Genomic DNA, 21,401 nt, shown 5'->3' on the forward strand with positions numbered 1-21,401 from the left:
AGTCCACCCAACTCCTGGCCCGCTCGATCGCTTTGTCACCTATCTCCAGTTCTGAGAGCCTACAGATATACTGTCAGCCGTAGGTTAGACTGATATCAGCTGCTCCCTGTAAAACGGCTGCACTTTTATAAGTGTACCGGCCCTTTAACGCATTGAATGAGTCAGGGTAACGTTCTGCGAGTCTTGGCTTTTACATTTCACATACAATCTCTCTTGCACGTCGTGGGTGCTCGACTAGTGACTAATCCTGCTCTCCTTCCTGTTCTGTTTCTCGCTAGCGCCTTTTGCATCTTCGGAAAGTTGTGAATTGGTCTGTTACATAAATTTATATTCGGACCTAAACATGAAGTTGCCATAAGTGTAGGAGATTGGAGAAAAAGGGAAATGACAGAGGTACTGCTAAATGTAATTGTAGTCAAATCTGATTAATAATGCTGCCTGAGATTGGGATTGATGCGCTTCTCTGCTGACGGCCCCGTTGCTAGGGAATACACTGCCTAAGGCCTCATGCACACGACCGTATTTTTTCCCACCCGTAAATACTGGCGTAAATACGGGTCCGGTGTCACACGTATTCCACCCGTTTTGCACCAGTATTTACGAACCCGTGCTCGTAAATATGGGTCCGGTGTCACACGTATTCCACCCGTATTTACGAGCACGTTTTTGGCGGCAAAATAGCACTGCACTAATCGGCAGCCCCTTCTCTCTATCAGTGCAGGATAGAGAGAAGGGACAGCCTTTTCTGTAATAAAAGTTAAAGAAATTCATACTTACCCGGCCGTTGTCTTGGTGACGCGTCCCTCTCTTCACATCCAGCCCGACATCCCTGGATGACGCAGCAGTCCATGTGACCGCTGCAGCCTGTGATTGACCTGTGATTGGCTGCAGCGATCACATGGCCTGAAACGTCATCCAGGACGTCGGGCCGGATGTCGAGAGGGACGCGTCACCAAGGCAACGGGCGGGAGACCGGACTGGAGGAAGCAGGAAGTTGTCGGTAAGTATGAACGTCTTTTATTTTTATTTTTTACAGGTTTATTCTGATCGGTAGTCACTGTCCAGGGTGCTGAAAGAGTTACTGCCGATCAGTTAACTCTTTCAGCTCCCTGGACAGTGACTATTTACTGACGTCGCTTAGCAACGCTGCCGTAATGACGGGTGCACACATGTAGCCACCCGTTATTACGAGAGCTCCATAGACTTCTATGGACTGTCCGTGCCGTTATTACGGCCTGAAATAGGACATGCTCTATCTTTTTCAACGGCACGGGCACCTTCCCGTGAGAAAACGGGAAGGCACCCGTCGCCAATAGAAGTCTATGAGCCCGTTATTACGGGTCGTGATTACGACACGTAATAACGGGAGTTTTTACGGTCGTGTGCATGAGGCCTAACAACCAGTCTTTTTATTGGTTTGTAGTGAACCGCTGCCTGACCAGCTCTGTCTGTCAGGTCACAATTGGCCCTGAGCGGAGTGCAGGGAAGGCGGATGGATCTCTGCAGTTTAGGATCTCTTGCTGCTGTATTAATCAGATTTTTGTCAACGTTCATGTGAGCGCTCGATTTAAAGGGGTTATGTGGGGACCAAAAATTATTAGCGAGTGAATGAATACTGCAATGACTACACTGCTCATCATTTTTGGTCCCCACATAAGGCTTCGTTCACATCTGCGTTGGGGTCCCGTTCTGACGTTCCGTCGGAGGTTTCCGTCAGAGCGGGACCCTGAACAGACACAAACGGAAACCTCGTGTCAGAAAGCTCCGACGGAACGTCTAAACGGGACCCCAACGCAGATGTGAACGAAGCCTAACCCCTTTATGCTAAATTTACCGTGACTGATCTAGGTGATAGAACTGCCGCATTGGACAATCCCGTGTCTCAAATATGTAGTGTTGCGTTTTTTCTTTTCTTTAGAGCCGTTCTAATTAGGGGAGGGGGATTGCACAACTGACAATTCCCAAATATTATCAGCGTCTCATTGTAAATAAAGTGATTCCAGGTTTAATTTATGCGATTCCCTAATGATAGACGCCGACGTAGACTTGATATCTGAATAAAATAAATTTGCCGTGTGGAAGAAGGTGGAGATCGCGCAAAGGTCGAGCGGCAATATGTCCTTTTTTAAGTTATGGCTTTGTTGTAGAAGATTTCAGACCCACCAGTCCCACAGAAAATGGCCGTCCGAAATCTTTAATGTATGGCAGCTTTCCTGTTAAAACGGAGAGCGAGGCGGCCCTCATGAGGGTGGCCACCCATCTGTCTTATGTAGTGAGCAGTGGCTGTATTACCGGATTACCACGTACATTGGAGCTGTATTGGCCGCCATCTTTGTTTCTCACCCAGCTTTCCTACAAGAGGAGAGCTCAAGGATTTACATTTACTGGAGGAATTCAGTCGACGGCCCGTTTCCCTTTTGGTCTGTCCATAGACCCATCTATTTTGGCTTTCCTGCCCCACCCCAAATTATTCTTAATAATCTAGGGATTGGCTGATGAGAAGCCATTATTTCCTGCTGGAAAACAACACTTCTAAGATGATGACCTCGAGTCTGCAAACAACGGGCGTCAGGGGGAGGCTGCTGATAATGTGCGGCACTGCAGGCTCGGTCCTAAGACATCTTAACGGAGACTCTCCGGCAACTACAAGTCCCAGCATGCTAGTTATAGTTGTGCCAAAAAGTATAGAATTGTTTGTTTTGTTTTTTTACAAATTAAATAGTAGGAACTTTCATAGTAATCATTGGGAAACCACCCAAAAAAGTACAGATTCCTACTTGGCAGTGGTCACCCGACTCCTGGTCTTCAGCTCTGCTATGTGTAGTTTCTTCCAGTACGAGGGTGTTGTAGTTTTGGCTTCTTATCTTGCTTACGTATTAGCTCTGCCTGGTGCAGATATTTCCGCCAGTATCCGCAGTCACCCGGCCGGTCTGTGGGATTTGTAATGGCGCCCATATTCGCCTTTCCCGGAAACTATATAACTGAGAAACTGAAGCGCATATTTTTTTTTTTTTATTAACTTTTAGAAAACTTTTTTTAAATGCAGCAAAGCTTGTAGCCACGTATATTTGTTAAAGAGTCTCTGTCACCACATTATAAGTGGCTTATCTGGTACATGATGTGATCGGCGCTGTAATGTAGATTACAGCAGTGTTTTTTATTTAGAAAAACGATCATTTTTGACGGAGTTATGACCTATATTAGCTTTATGCTAATGAGTTTCTCAATGGACAACTGGGCGTGTTTTACTATATGACCAAGTGGGCGTTGTACAGAGGTGTGTATGACGCTGACCAATCAGTGACCAATCAGCGTCATACACTTCTCTCCATTCATGTACTCAGCACATAGTGATCTAGCTATATCGCTGTGTGCAGCCTCATAAACACACTATAACGCTACTGCAGTAAATCAAAGAGACGCTACAGAAGTGGTCAGGATTCTGAATACAGGTCACGTCCTGGCTGGAGGTAATGTATATTCATTGTCAGGACACTAATTGGTCAGCGTCATACACTCCTCTATACAACGCCCACTTGGTCAAAAAGTAAAACACGCCCAGTTGTCCATTGAGAAACTCATTAGCATAAATCTAAAATAGGCCATAACTCCGTCAAAAATGATCGTTTTTCTAAATAAAAAACACTGCTGTGATCTACATTACAGCGCCGATCACATAATGTACTATATAGGCCACTTATAATGTGGTGACAGAAGATCTTTAATCTACTTAATAGTCGCTCTGATTACTGAGGTTTTTTCCGTTGACAGAACTCCTTTAAACTGCGTTCTACAACGCCCCGTGGAAGTGGATTGCGTTTTAAAGCGGGTCGGTCACCTCTCATGACACGTCTGTCTTAGTAAATACTTGTGTTCTCTGTAAAATCCAAATTCTGGAGCTTTTCTTAGGACTTCATTGTGCCATTCCTCTGTTATTCCTCCTGAAAATGTATGGATGAATTTGCTAGCTTGCCTTTCTTCTGGTTAGAGGGATGTGACACAACACAATCGGACATGGTCTATTCAAATGGTAATGATAACACCCAATTGTCAATTTATTCATACGTTTCCAGGGGGGCTAACAGAAGAACGACACGATAGTCCCTGCATTGGTTCAGACACTAAAATATTGTGTTGTGTTTCTGAAGACATCCAGACTTAAAGGGGTTGTACAGAATTAGAATAACATGGCTGCTTTCTTCTGACTAGAGCGCCACACCTGTCCACAGGTTGTATGTGGTATTACAGCTTATCCCTATTCACTTTTTAATGGAGCAGAGCCCATGGAAAGATGTGGTGCTGTTTCTGGAAGAAAGCAGCCATGTTTTTCTAATCCTGACATTGTCTGGGACTTAAAAGGTCCTGTTATCTGAGACGGCATTTGTTTTTTACACGTGTATATATGAACCTAATGTTTTTTTTCTTTCATTCTAAAGCTGACCGGTCAAATTCACATCACCTCAGAACATCTAACACCATCAGGCGGACTTCTTCTTTGGACACCATAACTGGACCATACCTGAGCGGCCATTGGCCTCGGGACCCTCATGTTCACTACCCCTCATGTATGAATGATAAATCTACCCAGGTAACGTCTCCAGGCTTCCCTGCCTCATGCCTATACAGTTTTGGGTTTAGTAATGGTGGGCGGCCACACAGGTAGGAAGTCCTGGTCAATTGTAGACTATCGATAGCGGCCCATTTCATGCAACGATTCTCACTAGACGTGCTCAGAAATGCTTTACGTAGCATGAAACTCCCATAAAGCCACCTGAGGTTCATCTAGAGCAGGTGTCTCAAGAACGCAGGCCACATGCGGCCGCTAAGGCTGTCATCTGCGGGACACCGAGCCACTAGTATCGGCTCCGCGACTCTGTGGAATTCCCTGACATCGCTGTCCATATATGGACAGTGTTGTCAGGGTCTTCCCCCAGAGTGGAGTCCAGGGCAGAGCGCTAGTATAGGCTCTGCTCCGGGGCTCTGGGGACAGCGATGTCTAGGGCTTCCCCAGAGCTGGACAGAGATGTAAGGAGCACAGCTGGAGTCCCAGTAGGAGCGCTACTAGCGCTCTGCCTGGGACTCCAGCTCTGGGGTTGCCCCTGACATCTCTGTCCATATATGAACCGTGATGTCAGCAGCACTAAATTAACCTCTGGCGGCAGCGGTTTTGTCCCCCCAAAAAAAGGCCATTGGAAACTAGAATTTACAAGGATCTGTTAGTTCAATATAGGCGCCATCTATGAAGACGATATTCTGACGTGGAGAGAGGACACGACTGCCATGATGCGCTGATGGCGTTTTGATTTTCCTCCTCCGTTTTGTATCTTTGATAATGCCGTGGAGAATTGATGGATTCCCTAATATCTTGTATAGGTCACTGCATTATGCTTATTTACCCTACAAATCCCTGTATATAGTCCTGCACGTATAGATTGCGAGAGCCTGAAGCCGTGTACAATCCGCTCTTTGTCGTGTAATTAATATGTTGCAGATATTTGTGGCTCCTGTGACTGCGCTCACACTCCCTGCCTGACCTTCTGCAGTCCTGGTATCCGGGCTTCAGATCGTGCGTGATGTGGGGGGGGGGGGCTGGCGAGTATTCATTCTCAGGGTATGTTCACACGCTTACTAAAAAACGTCTGAAAATATGGAGCTATTTTCAAGAGAAAACCGTTCCTGATTTTCAGATGTTTTTTGAGCCACTCTCGCGCGGCGGTTTTTACGGTCGTTTTTGGAGCTGTTTTCTATAGTCAATGAAAAATGTCCCAAGGAGTGACATGCACTTTTTCGCGGCTAGTTGAAGGAAAGCACCTTGCCACTTCGTAAATGGCGCTCGGAGAAGACAGCAGAGGCAGTGGCGCAGTTCTTTCCCTAGGTCCACTGCTATTTTATTTGAGTGATTGGTGGGGGTCACAGCAGTCAGACCCCTCGCCGAATGGACATTAGTGACGTTTCCTATCGATATACCACCAATGTCTTTGAAACCTGAATCCCTTTAAAACCAGCAGCGCCATGCGAGTAACGGCTTTACCACTACGGTTATTATATACATACAGGTCCGCTGCCAATATGGGCTTATGAGCATTTCACTGATCAAGGAACCACCTCAAGTGCTGTCAAGCAACATACACTACCGTTCAAAAGTTTAGGGTCACTTAGAAAATTCCTTATTTTTGCAAGAAAAGCACAGTTTTTCTCAATGAAGATAACATTAAATTAATCAGAAATACACTCTATACATAGTTAATGTGCTAAATGACTATTCTAGCTGCAAACGTCTGGTTTTTAATGCAATATCTACATAGGTGTATAGAGGCCCATTTCCAGCAACCATCACTCCAGTGTTCTAATGGTACATTGTGTTTGCTAACTGTGTTAGAAGGCTAATGGATGATTAGAAAACACTTGAAAACCCTTATGCAATTATGTTAGCACCGCTGTAAACAGTTTTGCTGTTTAGAGGAGCTATAAAACTGACCTTCCTTTGAGCTAGTTGAGAATCTGGAGCATTACATTTGTGGGTTCGATTAAACTCTCAAAATGGCTAGAAAAAGAGAGCTTTCATGTGAAACTCGACAGTCTATTCTTGTTCTTAGAAATGAAGGCTATTCCATGCGAGAAATTGCCAAGAAACCTGAAGATTTCCTACAACGGTGTGTACTACTCCCTTCAGAGGACAGCACAAACAGGCTCTAACCAGAGTAGAAAGAGAAGTGGGAGGCCCCGCTGCACAACTGAGCAACAAGACAAGTACATTAGAGTCTCTAGTTTGAGAAATAGACGGCTCATAGGTCCTCAACTGGCAGCTTCATTAAATAGTACCCGCAAAACGCCAGAGTCAACGTCTACAGTGAAGAGGCGACTCCGGGATGCTGGCCTTCAGGGCAGAGTGGCAAAGAAAAAGCCATATCTGAGACTGGCTAATAAAAGGAAAAGATTAATATGGGCAAAAGCCACAGACATTGGACAGAGGAAGATTGGAAAAAAGTGTTATGGACAGACAAATCGAAGTTTGAGGTGTTTGGATCACACAGAAGAACATTTGTGAGACGCAGAACAACTGAAAAGATGCTGGAAGAGTGCCTGACGCCATCTGTTAAGCATGGTGGAGGTAATGTGATGGTCTGGGGTAAAGTGGGAGATTTGTACAAGGTAAAAGGGATTTTGAATAAGGAAGGCTATCACTCCATTTTGCAACGCCATGCCATACCCTAGCGCTTGATTGGAGCCAATTTCATCCTACAACAGGACAATGACCCAAAGCACCTCCAAATGATGCAAGAACTATTTAGGGAAGAAGCCGGCAGCTGGTATTCTATCTGTAATGGAGTGGCCAGCGCAGTCACCAGATCTCAACCCCATAGAGCTGTTGTGGGAGCAGCTTGACCGTATGGTACGCAAGAAGTGCCCATCAACCCAATCCAACTTGTGGGAGGGGCTTCTGGAAGCATGGGGTGAAATTTCTCCCGATTACCTCAGCAAATTAACAGCTAGAACGCCAAAGGTCTGCAATGCTGTAATTGCTGCAAATGGAGCATTCCAAGACCAAAGCAAAGTCTGAAGGAGAAAATCATTATTTCAAATAAAAATCATTATTTCTAACCTTGTCAATGTCTTGACTATATTTTCTAGTCATTTTGCAACTCATTTGATAAATATAAGTGTTAGTTTTCATGGAAAACACAAAATTGTCTGGGTGACCCCAAACTTTAGAACGGTAGTGTATATCATATTTTTGTTTTTTCAGGAACAGCGCCACCCTTATCCATAGGTTGTGTCTGGTATTGCTGCTCAGTCCTATTAACCTGGTGCTTAAAGTTGTCGTCCACTTTACACAATCCCTTTTTGTTAAAACTGATTGCTAAGGACCCCAACCTTCTAAGTTATGTAGGACTCCAGTAGTAAGTGTTTCATTTACCTGCAGCGCCACCACAGGGGAAATGAAGCATTACACCGTTCCAGTTGACATTAATGGGCTGTCAGTGCAATGCACCAACATAGTGGCTCCCTTTTTGTAGCCCCCAACTTAAAAATGGGTTTTCTTAACGAGACCAGGCTTTTGTCCAGATACCGTGCAATACCATGTCTGGTATTGCAACTAAGCTCTATTAAAGTCAATGAGGCTCAACTGCAGTACCACACACAACCTGTGGACAGGTGTGGCGCTGTTTTTGGAGGAAATTAGCCTATTTCTTTTATTTATTTTTTCTAATCCTGGACAAACCCTTTTTTATTTGAGATCAATGGAGGGATTATTTCCATCCAATTGAAAAATTGCTGGCTGTACGATACTTGAGAAACATTGCCTAATCTATAGGGCGTGTGGTTGGTGTGCCCCCCGGGCCATCTTCTCGGTCAGTATGAAGGATTGTGCCCCCTTGTTCGTGCACACACGAAGCTTTGTGACTTGAGAGGCTTCTTTAATATTTCACAGCGGCTCACAATTGGTAATAGAAGAGCAGTTCTCCCCTCTGCAGCACCTCTGCGGCCGGTCGTCCCTGTTACATGTTTAATGGCCGTCGCTGCAGTGTTACCGGCCACTTGGCAGCTAGACTATCTACTAAACGTAACCGCAAATAAAATCGCCCCCGGATTGTAGTGTTGGGGTGACTTCTAGCAGGAGAAGGGCTGGAATAGGGATATATTGTTTTAATGAATGTCTTGGGCAACAATACTAAAGCAGATATCCGATTTAAACACTTCATTCAAAACTGAAGGGGAGGTGCTTGACACAGGGCTTTAAAGAAACGCCCACAAGAAAATGTCATGCTCCGCCCACTCAGGTACGGCACTATAATAACCCTATCAGTTTTGCTCCGACTTCCTTTAAATATTGTCACTACGCAGTGCGTGAATACCAGCTTTTTTTATTCAGCTGCTTTTCTAGCTCCATTCAGACACCGCTAAGATCAGTGACTCCAGCTCTACTGCATTGTCGGAGTCAGAGGCTCAGGCTACTGCGGTGTCTCTTCACCCTGCTTTACACTGCTGCTCTGCCGGTTTGATCTGGTATTTTTTAAAGGGGTTCTTGCAGCCAAGACAAACACCATTTTTAAAAGAGAAGCCGGCTGCGTCCGTCAGTCCTGACAATTATGGGTCAGCGGGTAGAACATACTGGGCCGTTCATAACTATACCCTCTGGGTCGCTGCCCTCCTGGTGCTTTGTGTTGCTGTTTCGTGGCCAGTAATGGATCATCCCGTGAGGGGGTATAAAGCAAATGTCTGAGTGTTTAACATGAATTCTTCTTTCCTGTAGACCCCGAGCTGCTGGGGAGAAGAGAGCACAGAGAAGAAAATAAGCCATCAACGCTCTGCGTCCTGGGGTAGTGCCGACCAGCTTAAAGAGGTACACACACCTTCTTATATTTGTTGTCAGGTCTACAGAGGTTCATAGGGAGACTGAAAAGCTTCTGTGTAGAATTGATTTTCTAGTTTTATGTAAATGAAGCTGGTCTTTGTTAAAATCGAACTGTCTTGTGTATACAGCTCCTATGCAGACCTATGTGTATTCCATGGTTACAGACTACAAACCAGACCTGTGTAGTCTGGTCCTGCAGCCATATTATTATTTATTTTTTATCCACCCTACATACAGTAGAAGAGGGGGCAGAAGGAAGGAAGTAACACATGGCTGCATACACGGAGTACATCACTTTTTTTTTTTTTTTTTTTTCAGGGTTACTACCTCTCCGGCCTTCTCTTATGTCCTGCAGTTACAACCAATGCTGCATTCAGAATCCTGCTAGTTTCATGTTGGCTCTCTGTCATCACTGTACTTCTCTATTTTTGTAAAGAATACGCTTTGCCGTAGTGCATTTTAGGTGACGTAGTGTTTACGCCAGACACCATTGAATAGCCTCCTGCAGTTTAAGCTGTCCGGAATGTCTATCAGCACCGAGCAATCCAAGTTCTTGAGCTTTTTGTTTTTTTTAATGCAGCTTTGGTTGTGACTGGAGCATAGTACATAGTGATGGAAACTTGCTTTCCCATTCAGTATATGATGCAGATTGGAGAACATCAGAGCGCTCCGTCTCTTCCTTGCCTTCTCGAAACTCTCTTCGGTCACCTTTTTCCGGGAGCAGTTCTGACGTCTTCTAAGTAAAGTTTCCATTATCTCTAAAACTTTTTTGTGCAGGAAGATGTTCCTGAGCACCGAATGTAATTTCAGGTCAGCAGCTATTAAAATCCAGAATAACCCCAATCTGTCATCGCCAATAAGAGCTGCGCAGTCTGAATAAAAGCACAGGTTGCAAATTACTAGGTGTCATAAATCGCCCACGCTCGTAGATTTCCACTTCTCGCTACTCACTCGACGCCCACTCTCGGTAACCTAGACATCGGTATTGTTCTAGTGGGTCTAATGACAAAGAGCATGTGCGTATCTTCACCGTGTCACGTCCCCATCACTGGAAGGGATTTATGGGGTCTCAATAATGAGGGTCTATTTATACTGGTGAACCTCACGATTTCTTGTACAATGGAGTACGGAAGGCAAAGACGGCCAGGAATTCAAAGCCAGGTCCAAAAAATACGGGCCAGCAACGACCCACTGTGGGGCCCGACCACACAACTGAATGATAAGCAAACTCACTGTAACCTGGTATCTGAGCCCGCTCTTACACATTACGTGGGGTTTTGCCCCCCAGTAGTCAAAATAGAGCTCCCAGTAGTCAAAGCAGGACAAGCCACCAAGTTATCAAAGCCGTGCCACCTCCCCCCTCCCAGTGATCACAGCAGGGTCTCACTTGCTGTACGCTGACATAAAATAAACGTATTTGGCATTCTTAACAACCTGTATAATTGACAGAAAAACGCACCAAAAGCCAAAGCCTAAGGCCCCATGCACACGACCGTGTTCGGTCCGTGATATACGGTCCTCATGTCGGCTGCATGTCCCGGACCGAACACAGTGCAGGGAGTCGGGCTCCTAGCATCACACTTATCTATGACGATAGGGGTCACTGCCTGTCCGCGGAACTACTGTCCCGTACTGTAATCATGTTTTAGTGTGTGACAGTAGTTACGTGGATAGGCAGTGACACCTAGCGTCATAGATAAGTATGATGCTAGGAGCCCGGCTCCCTGTACTTTGTACGGTCCGGGACAAGCGGCCGACATGCGGACCGTATATCACGGACCGAACACGGTCGTGTGCATCAGGCCTTAAACCGCACCTGTTTCAACATCAAAATGTAAAAAAAAACTCCTATAAACATCAAGACGCACCGTTAGGTGTGGTTTTAGCTGCGGAGTTACGTACATGTACCTGCGGTTTTGATGTCGATTTTCCGCCTCAAATTACGCAACGTGTGCGTTTAGCCTAAAGGAAACGCTTTTTTCCAGTATAATACAGGATATAATTCAGGATCAGTACAGGATAAGTAATGTAATGTATGTACACAATGACTCCACCAGCAGAATAGTGAGTGCAGCTCTGGAGTATAATACAGGATATAACTCAGGATCAGTACAGGATAAGTAATGTAATGTATGTACACAGTGATTCCACCAGCAGAATAGTGAGTGCAGCTCTGGAGTATAATACAGGATGTAACTCAGGATCAGTACAGGATAAGTAATGTCATGTATGTACACAGTGACTCCACCAGCAGAATAGTGAGTGCAGCTCTGGAGTGTAATACAGGATGTAACTCAGGATCAGTAGAGGATAAGTAATGTAATGTATGTACACAGTGACTCCACCAGCAGAATAGTGAGTGCAGCTCTGGGGTATAATACAGGATGTAACTCAGGATCAGTACAGGATAAGTAATGTAATGTATGTACACAGTGACTTCACCAGCAGAATAGTGAGTGCAGCTCTGGAGTATAATACAGGATGTAACTCAGGATCAGTACAGGATAAGTAATGTAATGTATGTACACAGTGACTCCACCAGCAGAATAGTGAGTGCAACTCTGGAGTATAATACAGGATGTAACTCAGGATCAGTACAGGATAAGTAATGTAATGTATGTACACAGTGACTCCACCAGCAGAACAGTGAGTGCAGCTCTGGAGTATAATACAGGATGTAACTCAGGATCAGTACAGGATAAGTAATGTAATGTATGTACACAGTGACTCCACCAGCAGAATAGTGAGTGCAGCTCTGGAGTATAATACAGGATGTAACTCAGGATCAGTACAGGATAAGTAATGTAATGTATGTACACAGTGACTTCACCAGCAGAATAGTGAGTGCAGCTCTGGAGTATAATACAGGATGTAACTCAGGATCAGTACAGGATAAGTAATGTAATGTATGTACACAGTGACTCCACCAGCAGAATAGTGAGTGCAGCTCTGGAGTATAATACAGGATGTAACTCCGGATCAGTACAGGATAAGTAATGTCATGTATATACACAGTGACTCCACCAGCAGAATAGTGAGCGCAGCTCTGGGGTATAATAAAGGCTGTAACTCTGATTCTGTATAAAACAAGTCCTATCCTATATTCACACAGTGGCTATCCTATGAGTAAAGTGTTTTTAATCCTGAACAACCCTTTTAAGAACTTGGTGATTATGCTTCACACTGTTATTTCACAATCGTTATGTTCACTGTCTCAACAGATCGCCAAGCTGCGGCAACAGCTCCAGCGAACCAAGAACAGCAGTCGCCATATCAAGGAGAAGGACAGTTCATCGCCTCTCCCGGGAAACCATATAGCAATCAGTCATACTCAGGTGATCCCACAATGCACTGGTATAAATTACGCTGATTGTTTAACTTCTGTACACCCACCCTTCTAACAAAATGGATTGTTCCATGTTGACCTGCGTTCGCACAGGTAGGTTTTGTACGTAGACTGATACCTAGTGCTGTACCCTACAGTGATTCGGCCCCTTTAGTCTAGGCTTTGGTGGGAGTCCCAGTGGTGAGACCTCCGCTGATCAGTCAGTATTAAACGTTGAGGGCATATGTATTGTGTGTGTTTATAAAGCGAAATCCAAGTTAATGATGACAATCTGATAATATGCTGGGTTTTGGGTTGTTTAACCCCTATCCGCACCAGGACGTAACTGTACGTCGTTGCGGGAAGTTACTTCCCGCACGAGGACGTACAGTTACTGAGTTAATCCCGGTGCACACTGTCGGCGACAGTGTGCACCGGGAATCGGGAGGTCAGCTGTCGCCGACAGCTGACACTCCCCTCTTGCCGGCCAGCGGTCCTTTGCCGCTGATTTCGGCGCATTAACCCCTTAAATTCGGCGATCGGGTGCAATCGCCGAATTTTAGGGGTTTCTAACATATCGGCAGACCCCCGTCCGAAATCGCGGGGTCTGCCGATAGTTAGTATGGCAAACGGAAGCCAAACAATGGCTTCCGGGTCTGCCATGGATGGAAGCCCATCAGGACCAACCTTCGGCTGGTCCTGATAGGCTTCCTGTCAGAGTGACAGAAAGTCACTGTCGTTCCCGATGCACACTGTCGGCGACAGTGTGCATCGGGAACTTGGAGATCAGCTGTCCCCGACAGCTGACACTCTCCAGTGTTGCCGATCAGCGGCTCATCGCCGCTGATTTCGGCAATTAACCCGTTACATGCGGGGCTCGATTGCGATCTCCGCATGTAGCGGGTTTGTAGCGCATCAGCAGCCCCCATGCAATCGTGGGGGCTTCTGATGCTTGTGATGGCACCCGGGGGCCAGACAACGGCCCCCAGGTCTGCCATGTATGTCAGCCTATGAGGATCAGCCTCTGCTGATCCTCGTAGACCAACTGTCAGAGTGACTGTGATGTCACACTGACAGTTGGAATACATTACACTACCAAGGTAGTATAATGTATTCTAGCAGCGATCAGAGCTGCAGGTCAAAAAAAGAAAGTGTAAAAAGTAAAAGAAAGTTTATAAAAATGTTTTATAAAAGTGTCAAAATAAAAGGTTTTGTTTTCCTATAATAAGTCATTTATTATAGGGAAAAAATGAAAACGTTAAAAAAAAGTACACATATTTGGTATCGCCGCATTCGTAACGACCCAATCTATGAAACTATAATGTTAATTTTTCCGCACGGTGAACGCCGCAAACAAAATAAACGGAAAACTGTCAGCGTCGCTATTTTTTGCTCACCACCCCTCCCAAGATAGAGAATAAAAAGTGATCAAAAAGTCGCATTTACCCCAAAATGGTACCAATAAAAACTACAACCCGTCCCGCAAAAAACAAGACCTCCCACAGCTTTTTTGACGAAAAAATAAAAACGTTACGGCTCAAAATAGCGTGTCCCAGAAAATAAATTATTTTATAGAAACGTAATTTTATTGTGCAAACGCTGCAAAACTTAAAAAAATCTATACACATATGGTATCGCCATAATCGTACCGACCGGCAGAATAAATTAAAACGTAATTTATTGCGCACGGTGAACGCTGTAAGAAATAAAGAATTTAAAGCGCCAAAATCGCTGTTTTTTGGTCACCTTAGCTCTACAAAAGATCCTGAGGGGCCAAAATGCTCACTATACCCCTAGAAAAATTCCTTGAGGGGTGTAGATTCCAAAATGGGGTCACTTTTGGGGGTTTCCACTGTTTTGGTCCCTCCGGGGCGTTGCAAACCCGACATGGCACTGAAAACCAATCCAGCAAAATCTGCGCTCCAAAATCCAAAAGGCGCTCCCTCCCTTCTGAGCCCTGCTGTGGGTCCAAACATCAGTTTACGACCACATATGGGGTATTGCCGTAATCGGGAGAAATTGCTTTACAAATTTTGGGGTGCTTTTTCTCCTTTATTCCTTGTAAAAATGAAAAAATTCTATGTTTCCACAGAAAAATAGGTGATTTTCATCTTCACAGACTAATTCCACTAAATTCTGCAAAAAAACTGTGGGGTCAATATGCTAACTATACCCATAGAAAAATGCCTTGAGGGGTGTAGTTTCCAAAATGGGGTCACTTTGGGGGGGTTTCGACTGTTTAGGTACTACAAGACCTCCTCAAACCTGACATGGTGCCTAAAATATATTCCTAAAAAAAGGAGGCCCCAAAATCCTCTAGGTGCTCCTTTGCTTCTGAGGCCGGTATTTCAGTCCATTACCGCACTAGGGCCACATGTTGGATATTTCTAAAATCTGCAGAATCTGGGCAATAAATATTGAGTTGCGTTTCTCTGGTAATACCTTCTGTGTTACAGATTTTTTTTTATTACAAATGAATTTCGGCAAAAAAAATGAAATTCGTAAATTTCACCTCTACTTTGCCTTAATTCCTGTGAAACGCCTAAAGGGTTAAAATATTTTCTGAATGTGGTTTTGAATACCTTGAGGGGTGCAGTTTTTAAAATGGGGTGATTTATGGGGACTTTCTAATATATAAGGCCCTCAAAGCCACTTCAGAACTGAACTGGTCCCTGAAAAAATAGCCTTTTGAAATTTTATTGAAAATATGAGAAATTGCTGCTAAAGTTCTAAGCCTTGTAACGTCCTAGAAAAATAAAAGTACGTGAAAAAAAATGATGCAAACACAAAGTAGACATATGGGGGATGTTAACTAGTAACTATTTTATGTGGTATTACTATCTGTTTCACAAGCAAATACATTTAAATTTAGAAAAATGCAAATTTTTGCAAATTTTTGCTAAAATTTGAAGTTTTTCACAAATAAATATTGAATTTATCGACCAAATTTTTTCACTAACATAAAGTATAATATGTCACGAGAAAACAATCTCAGAATCGCTTGGATAGGTAAAAGCGTTCCGGAGTTATTACCACATAAATTGACACATGTCAGATTTGAAAAAATCATCTGTGTCCACAAGGCCAAAACAGGCTGTGTCCTAAAGGGGTTAAAGGGGTTCTCCGCTTTGCACAATCCCTACTTGTTAGAAGGGTCCCTTGATAATAAGATAACAAAGTGACCCACTGCTGGGACCCCAAGTGATCTGTGGAAATAAAGCCGACCGTGTCCATTTTCACAGAGGACTCCCCTCTAACTCAGAATTGGTTTCTTTAATGGACAATCCCTTTAAAATTTTCCTGCGGTGCAATGTAACTTTAAACCAAGACGCAGCATGGTAGTCGGGCACTTTGTAGGCGTATGGTGGCTCCTAAATCCGGCCACTGTGTGTCTCATGCCATGATCACAGATAAGGAAATTATATATATATAATCTCAATTAGAATTTCAGAATATTTGATAATCTGGCGGTCCCGAGCATGGCTGGGAAAACGTTTTTAGAAAGCTGCTGACAGATCCGCCATATTGTTTCCTGATTGCTTGGTGGCTGAGTGATTTAGAGCAGGCAGGTTCCTATGTGTCTGGCACATTCACAGCGGTGGATCCGTAACAATGTTTGCCCTTCTTTAATCTGTTCAACTGGTCAAATGTTTTTATTTCATTCTCCCAGGAAGCCATTTGTAACTCTGGCGTGTCTTTTGGTGATTTTATTTTTTTACAGCTCTTACATTTCTCTTCACACTGACCCTTACACTGCCAGCGCAAGAATCGTGACTCTTAAAGGGAATCTCTGCCCTCGGCAGTATAGTCATTGAAAGTTCCATTACATTTTGTATTGCTGCTTTCAATTACTTCCTGTTTTTACTTTGTGCAACATAAAAAAAAAACAAAAAAAACCATCAGATGGAAACTGTCAGCAAGCTGCTATTGACAGATCTGTTGCTTATTTTGGGTCGATATGGTACTGTAAGTGCATAATGCCGTCCTATTATTTAAGCCCTATGTTATAAAGGCCCTATACGACTATTTGCCACGGGGTGCTCAAACTTGCTCGCAGTAAACTCTGGATGGGGGGGGGGGGGGCAATGCATGGGTTCACTCTAAAGCAGGGAGTTAAAAAGTTACTCTAGGTTTGCTCAATAAACAGCCCCCTCCGTTCACTCCACTCTGCGATTAGGTGATGTGATATGCGTACTGGCTGCAAACTCCTATCTCTACCAACGTCGTCTCCACCCTCCAGGAGTACGTTCACATGCAAAGTTTTCGGGCGTATTTCGTGGCGTAAACGCCTTGAAATATGCCTGGGGAAAAAAAACGGTAGCTGAACGCCTGCAAACCTCTGCCCACTGAAATCAATGGGGAAAACGGCGTTATGTTTAGACAGGGCATTTTTTAATTATTTTTTTTATACCGCGGTTTGAAAAAGCAAAACCAAAAAGGAGCACGTTGTTTTTCATCGGGTCAATACAAAAACGACTCCAAAAACTTCTAGAAATAAATGCCTCGTTTTCAGCTTCAAAAACGGCTGAAAACCGCTCCGTAATTCTCTGCCGTTTCTACTTGTGCGTATGAACATACCCTGAGAGTTGGTGGAGGAAGCGGGGTGCAGCCCTCTAATCTCCTGTATAAAAATGTCTAAAAAGTCAGGCCTCATGCACACGGCCGTGCCCGTCATCATGGCCCGTGACTGCGGGCACAGCCGACCGCCGCCCACATTTTCGGCCCGTTCTCCCATACAAAGTATGGGAGCACGGCCTGTAAAACGCAAAAGATCCAACATGTTGTGGTACACTTCTACGGCACGGACCCCTATCCATAGCGATACTGAAAGGTGTCCGCGGCCAATAGAACTGGGTACGTAATTGCAGACCGTATTCCGGTCCGCAATTATGGAGATTTTTTACAGTCGTATGCATGAGCCGTGAAAATGTATATTACCGGTATATATTCTGCACAATGACCTGAGTGATGGTGGCTGTGAATGACGGAATCATTTCCACGAGGATGGGGGGGGGCAGTAATGTGTGTGGAGATATCGTTCTGCTTGGACACACTTGGTAAACCTCCTAAATAAGCCGTGCCTGGCATTTTTAAGGCCGTCAGCGCCCCCGCCCTTCCTTCCCCAGCTGCGGCTGATCTTACGTTGGCATAGGGTATAATAATAGTTCAGCCTCTCGAAGGTTTTCCCCGTGGTGATTACCATTTCCTTACTCAATAGTTTAACTATATCTTTTAAGCGTCATTACCCCTGATGGTTTTGAAAAAATTTTATGCCAGATTAAAATAATTTGTATGCGCGTACAGACGTCACCCCCTCCCCCACCTAGTCCACGCACCATTGCATCTCCCAAAATTAGCCGGAAAAGACTGAGCAGAGGCGACAAATCACGAGACTCCGGCAGGTTTTACAGATTTTTCTTTGACCGCCCAATAATCCAGTCTGATGATCTGCCACCGTTCAGGTCTCATTAGTGTTAGTTTAACCCCTTCCCGCCGCAGCCATTTTTTTTGATTTACATTAAGTATTTATTTTTTTTGTTTGTTTTTTTTTTCCTCCCCACCTTCCAAAAGCTGTAACTTTTTTTTTTTTTTTCTTTTTGTATTTTTCCATGAATATTTCTGTATGTTTTTTGCGGGAGGAGTTGTAAATTTTCACAGCAACGTTTATTGTACCATATAATGTAGTGGGGAACCGGGAAGAAAAATTTGGCGTGGAATAGGAAAAAAAAAAAAATAATGCAATTCCTCCAATATTTTGGGTGGTTTTGTTTTTACGGCGTTCACCGCGTGATAAAAAACGGCATGTTTACTTTTATTCTGTGGGTCAATATTACAGCGATACCAAATATATATATAATTTTTTTTTTTTACTACTTTTACAGTGAAAAAACTGACTGTTAAAAATAAAATGTATGTTTTGTTGCCACATTCTGAGCTATAACTTTTATTTATTTTTTTTAATTCCCAAAAACTTTTTACAGTTTTTTTTTTTTTTTTTTTGTTTTTTTTTTTTTCACTTTGTAAAAAAAAATAAAAAATTATCTCGTATGAAGCCCTGCCAAGATGGTGGACCTGGGGGGCCTACATCAGGCCACCAGGCTGTTATGCCAACCAATGGCACCCCTCATGTCGCTGCTGACCACGGCATTTAACGGGTTAAATGAGTGGCATCCTGCTCGTATATATGCGGCAGATGTCTGGAAGGGGTTAAAGTGATAATGCAGCTGTTGAGTCCCAGACGCACAGTATCACTCTTTGGCCTCCCATCAATCAGGGGCGTGTGTTTTGCTTGGCCAATCATGTAGCTTGCCTGTGTGCTCAAGTCCCGGGCAGCGATCAGGGAACTGTATAGGAAGGGACTCTCCAGTTTCAGTTTTGTCTCCGTTGTGTAAGGGTTCCGTCATTTTGATGGAATGAATAGCGCAGTCGACTACGTTATTGATTCCGTCAACACGACGGAACCCTTACACAATGGTGACAAACTGAAACCATTTGCACCGGATCCGTCGCCATTGAAATCATTGGTGATGAAAATGGAAACCTAATGGTTTCAGTCAGGGTTCCGTTCGTGGGTTCCCCTGACGGAAAGCTCAGACGGAGCCCTGACGCAGATGTGAATGAAGCCTTAAATTTTGTTATCAGAATCCGTCAGTAGAGCAGCCTCAGGCTTCGGGCCTGTAACTTCATGCGATCATATTTCAATCAAGAAGTAAGATATTACAAAACGGTTTATGGGTATTTTATTGTGGTAGGTCTCCTTTAAGGTTATTTATTACTTTTTTCATTAGAACAGCCTGGTCATTATAGTACGTTTTATATGTAACCACTTTCTCTTCTGTTTTATAGGCTTCTACATCCAGATCCATCCCCGTGCCCACAGCGAGTATCCTGGTACCCAAATCCATAGGCTCCAGACTTCCATGTAATGTTGAAGGGATAAGTCCTGAACTCGAAAAAGTTTTCATTAAAGAAACAAATGAGAAAGATGGAGGCAAGGTATAGTCTATATACAGTCGCTGACTTATTTCCAGAGCACTCTTGTTTTGTATCTGGTTACGTGATCTACTCTTCGAGCTTAGCTTCACCTTTAAACCACTTTAAGGTTAAGTAACTTCGGAAGTACATTGCTTTCTTTATCTTGTATGAATCCCAAGTTACATCCTGTATAATCCCTCCTTTTCTTCCACTGATCCATTTATTCTTCTGAGTTCAGAATTCCCAACATCTCCTGTTTGTTCAGTGTCTTCGCAAAGATTTCTTTATACCAGACACTGTGTACATCGTGATGTTGAACAAACTACCCCTGAAAGCAAGGTAACACAACTGTTAACAAGCTGCTGACTGTTTCCAATAACAACCGGTAGGATTGTGAATGCAGCTCTGGAGTTTAATATGGCTGTAACTTAAAATCCGTGCAAGATAAATCCTGTGTATTTAAGATGTGAAATAGTGCTCTAAGGTGATCTTGTAGGGTTGGGTAGATGGTGGATCCCGCAGTGTTGGGTACATGGTGGATCCCGCAGTGTTGGGTACATGGTGGATCCCGCAGTGTTGGGTACATGGTGGATCCCGCAGTGTTGGGTACATGGTGGATCCCGCAGTGTTGGGTACGTGGTGGGTCCCGCAGTGTTGGGTACGTGGTGGGTCCCGCAGTGTTGGGTACGTGGTGGATCGCGCAGTGTTGGGTATGTATTGTATTGGATTGAATGCTTGTTTGTCTCTGCACTGTTCGTAATTGGTTTCCAGCTCTCTTCTGGTGCCAGTTCCATTCCAGTGCTAGATCATTCCTGCTTGGGGAGTGCATGTGGCAGATGCGGTTCTGTCATTTTCCCCAGATGTCAGGGACATGGATTGTATTGGACTTTGGGGCAGGTCTTCATCTTCTGAGAATACATGTACTATCAGCAGCCTCTATGACCGGTTGTATGTATGGAATTCAATGTGTGTGTTACCATAGCCTTAAAGTAAATGTCCACTCTTGACCACCATTCTTGTGTTTTTTTTTGTCTAAATGGGTCCATCATTCTGTGATTAATTTCCTAATATATCTTTATGGCAGTCAAAGCTCTTTTTTTATTTTTATTTTTTTTCTATTTTTTTTTCTGATGCACCGCTGCATAGACAGCCTGAAATGGTATAACTCTCTGCCTGCAGCCACCACTAGGGGGAGCTTTACTGTTGATACACTGAGCTCTATTATAAACCTGTATGCAGTAAGCTCCCTCTAGTGGTGGCTGCAGGCAGCCCAAGTTGCATCATTTTACTACGGTTAAGATTAAGAGCTCTGTATCAGGAAAACAGCACTCTGACAACTATAAAGAGGTTGTAAGAAATTATTCGGTACAGAAAGTTGGAGGTAAAATTGTCCTGGTGTTAGAAGGTGGGCATTGAGTTTAAAGTTTATACTCTGAGCTAAGACCTCAGAGAGTGTAGACTGTGCTTTTGTTTTTTTACTTGAGCCCGTTTATTAAAGGGATTCTTTAGTATTAAATGTGTCGTCCCATAATAGACCTAAAATCACTCGATCCATAGGTCCGCTGCGTGTTTACTCCATGGGTAGGAGGGGGGGGCGCTGTAGCTTCACCCACCTATGGGCATGTTATGGGTCCCTTATGTAACTGCAGGGGCTCTTTAAATACATCTCCCCTCGCTATGTCTTGGATTTGGCTCCACATCGTGATGGGATCGGGTGGGTTTTTCACTTGGGTTTAGTGTAGG

At 44.1% G+C, this 21,401-nt stretch overlaps 1 protein-coding gene across 1 annotated transcript in view; it reads left to right on the forward strand.

The window, feature by feature from the left end:
* Positions 1-4,438: 4,438 nt before the first annotated feature.
* GLCCI1 (glucocorticoid induced 1) overlaps positions 4,439-21,401 on the forward strand; it is a 35,395-nt gene continuing 18,432 nt past the window's right edge. The window contains exons 1-4 of the mRNA XM_075827751.1: positions 4,439-4,588; positions 9,257-9,346; positions 12,580-12,693; positions 19,530-19,679. Of these exons, the coding sequence (XP_075683866.1) occupies positions 4,568-4,588; positions 9,257-9,346; positions 12,580-12,693; positions 19,530-19,679 (375 nt within the window). The 5' untranslated portion in view covers positions 4,439-4,567. The remainder of the gene's footprint in view (positions 4,589-9,256; positions 9,347-12,579; positions 12,694-19,529; positions 19,680-21,401) is intronic.

The sequence above is a fragment of the Rhinoderma darwinii genome, chromosome 5 (genome assembly GCF_050947455.1).
Source record: "Rhinoderma darwinii isolate aRhiDar2 chromosome 5, aRhiDar2.hap1, whole genome shotgun sequence".
Classification (NCBI taxonomy): Eukaryota; Metazoa; Chordata; class Amphibia; order Anura; family Rhinodermatidae; genus Rhinoderma; species Rhinoderma darwinii.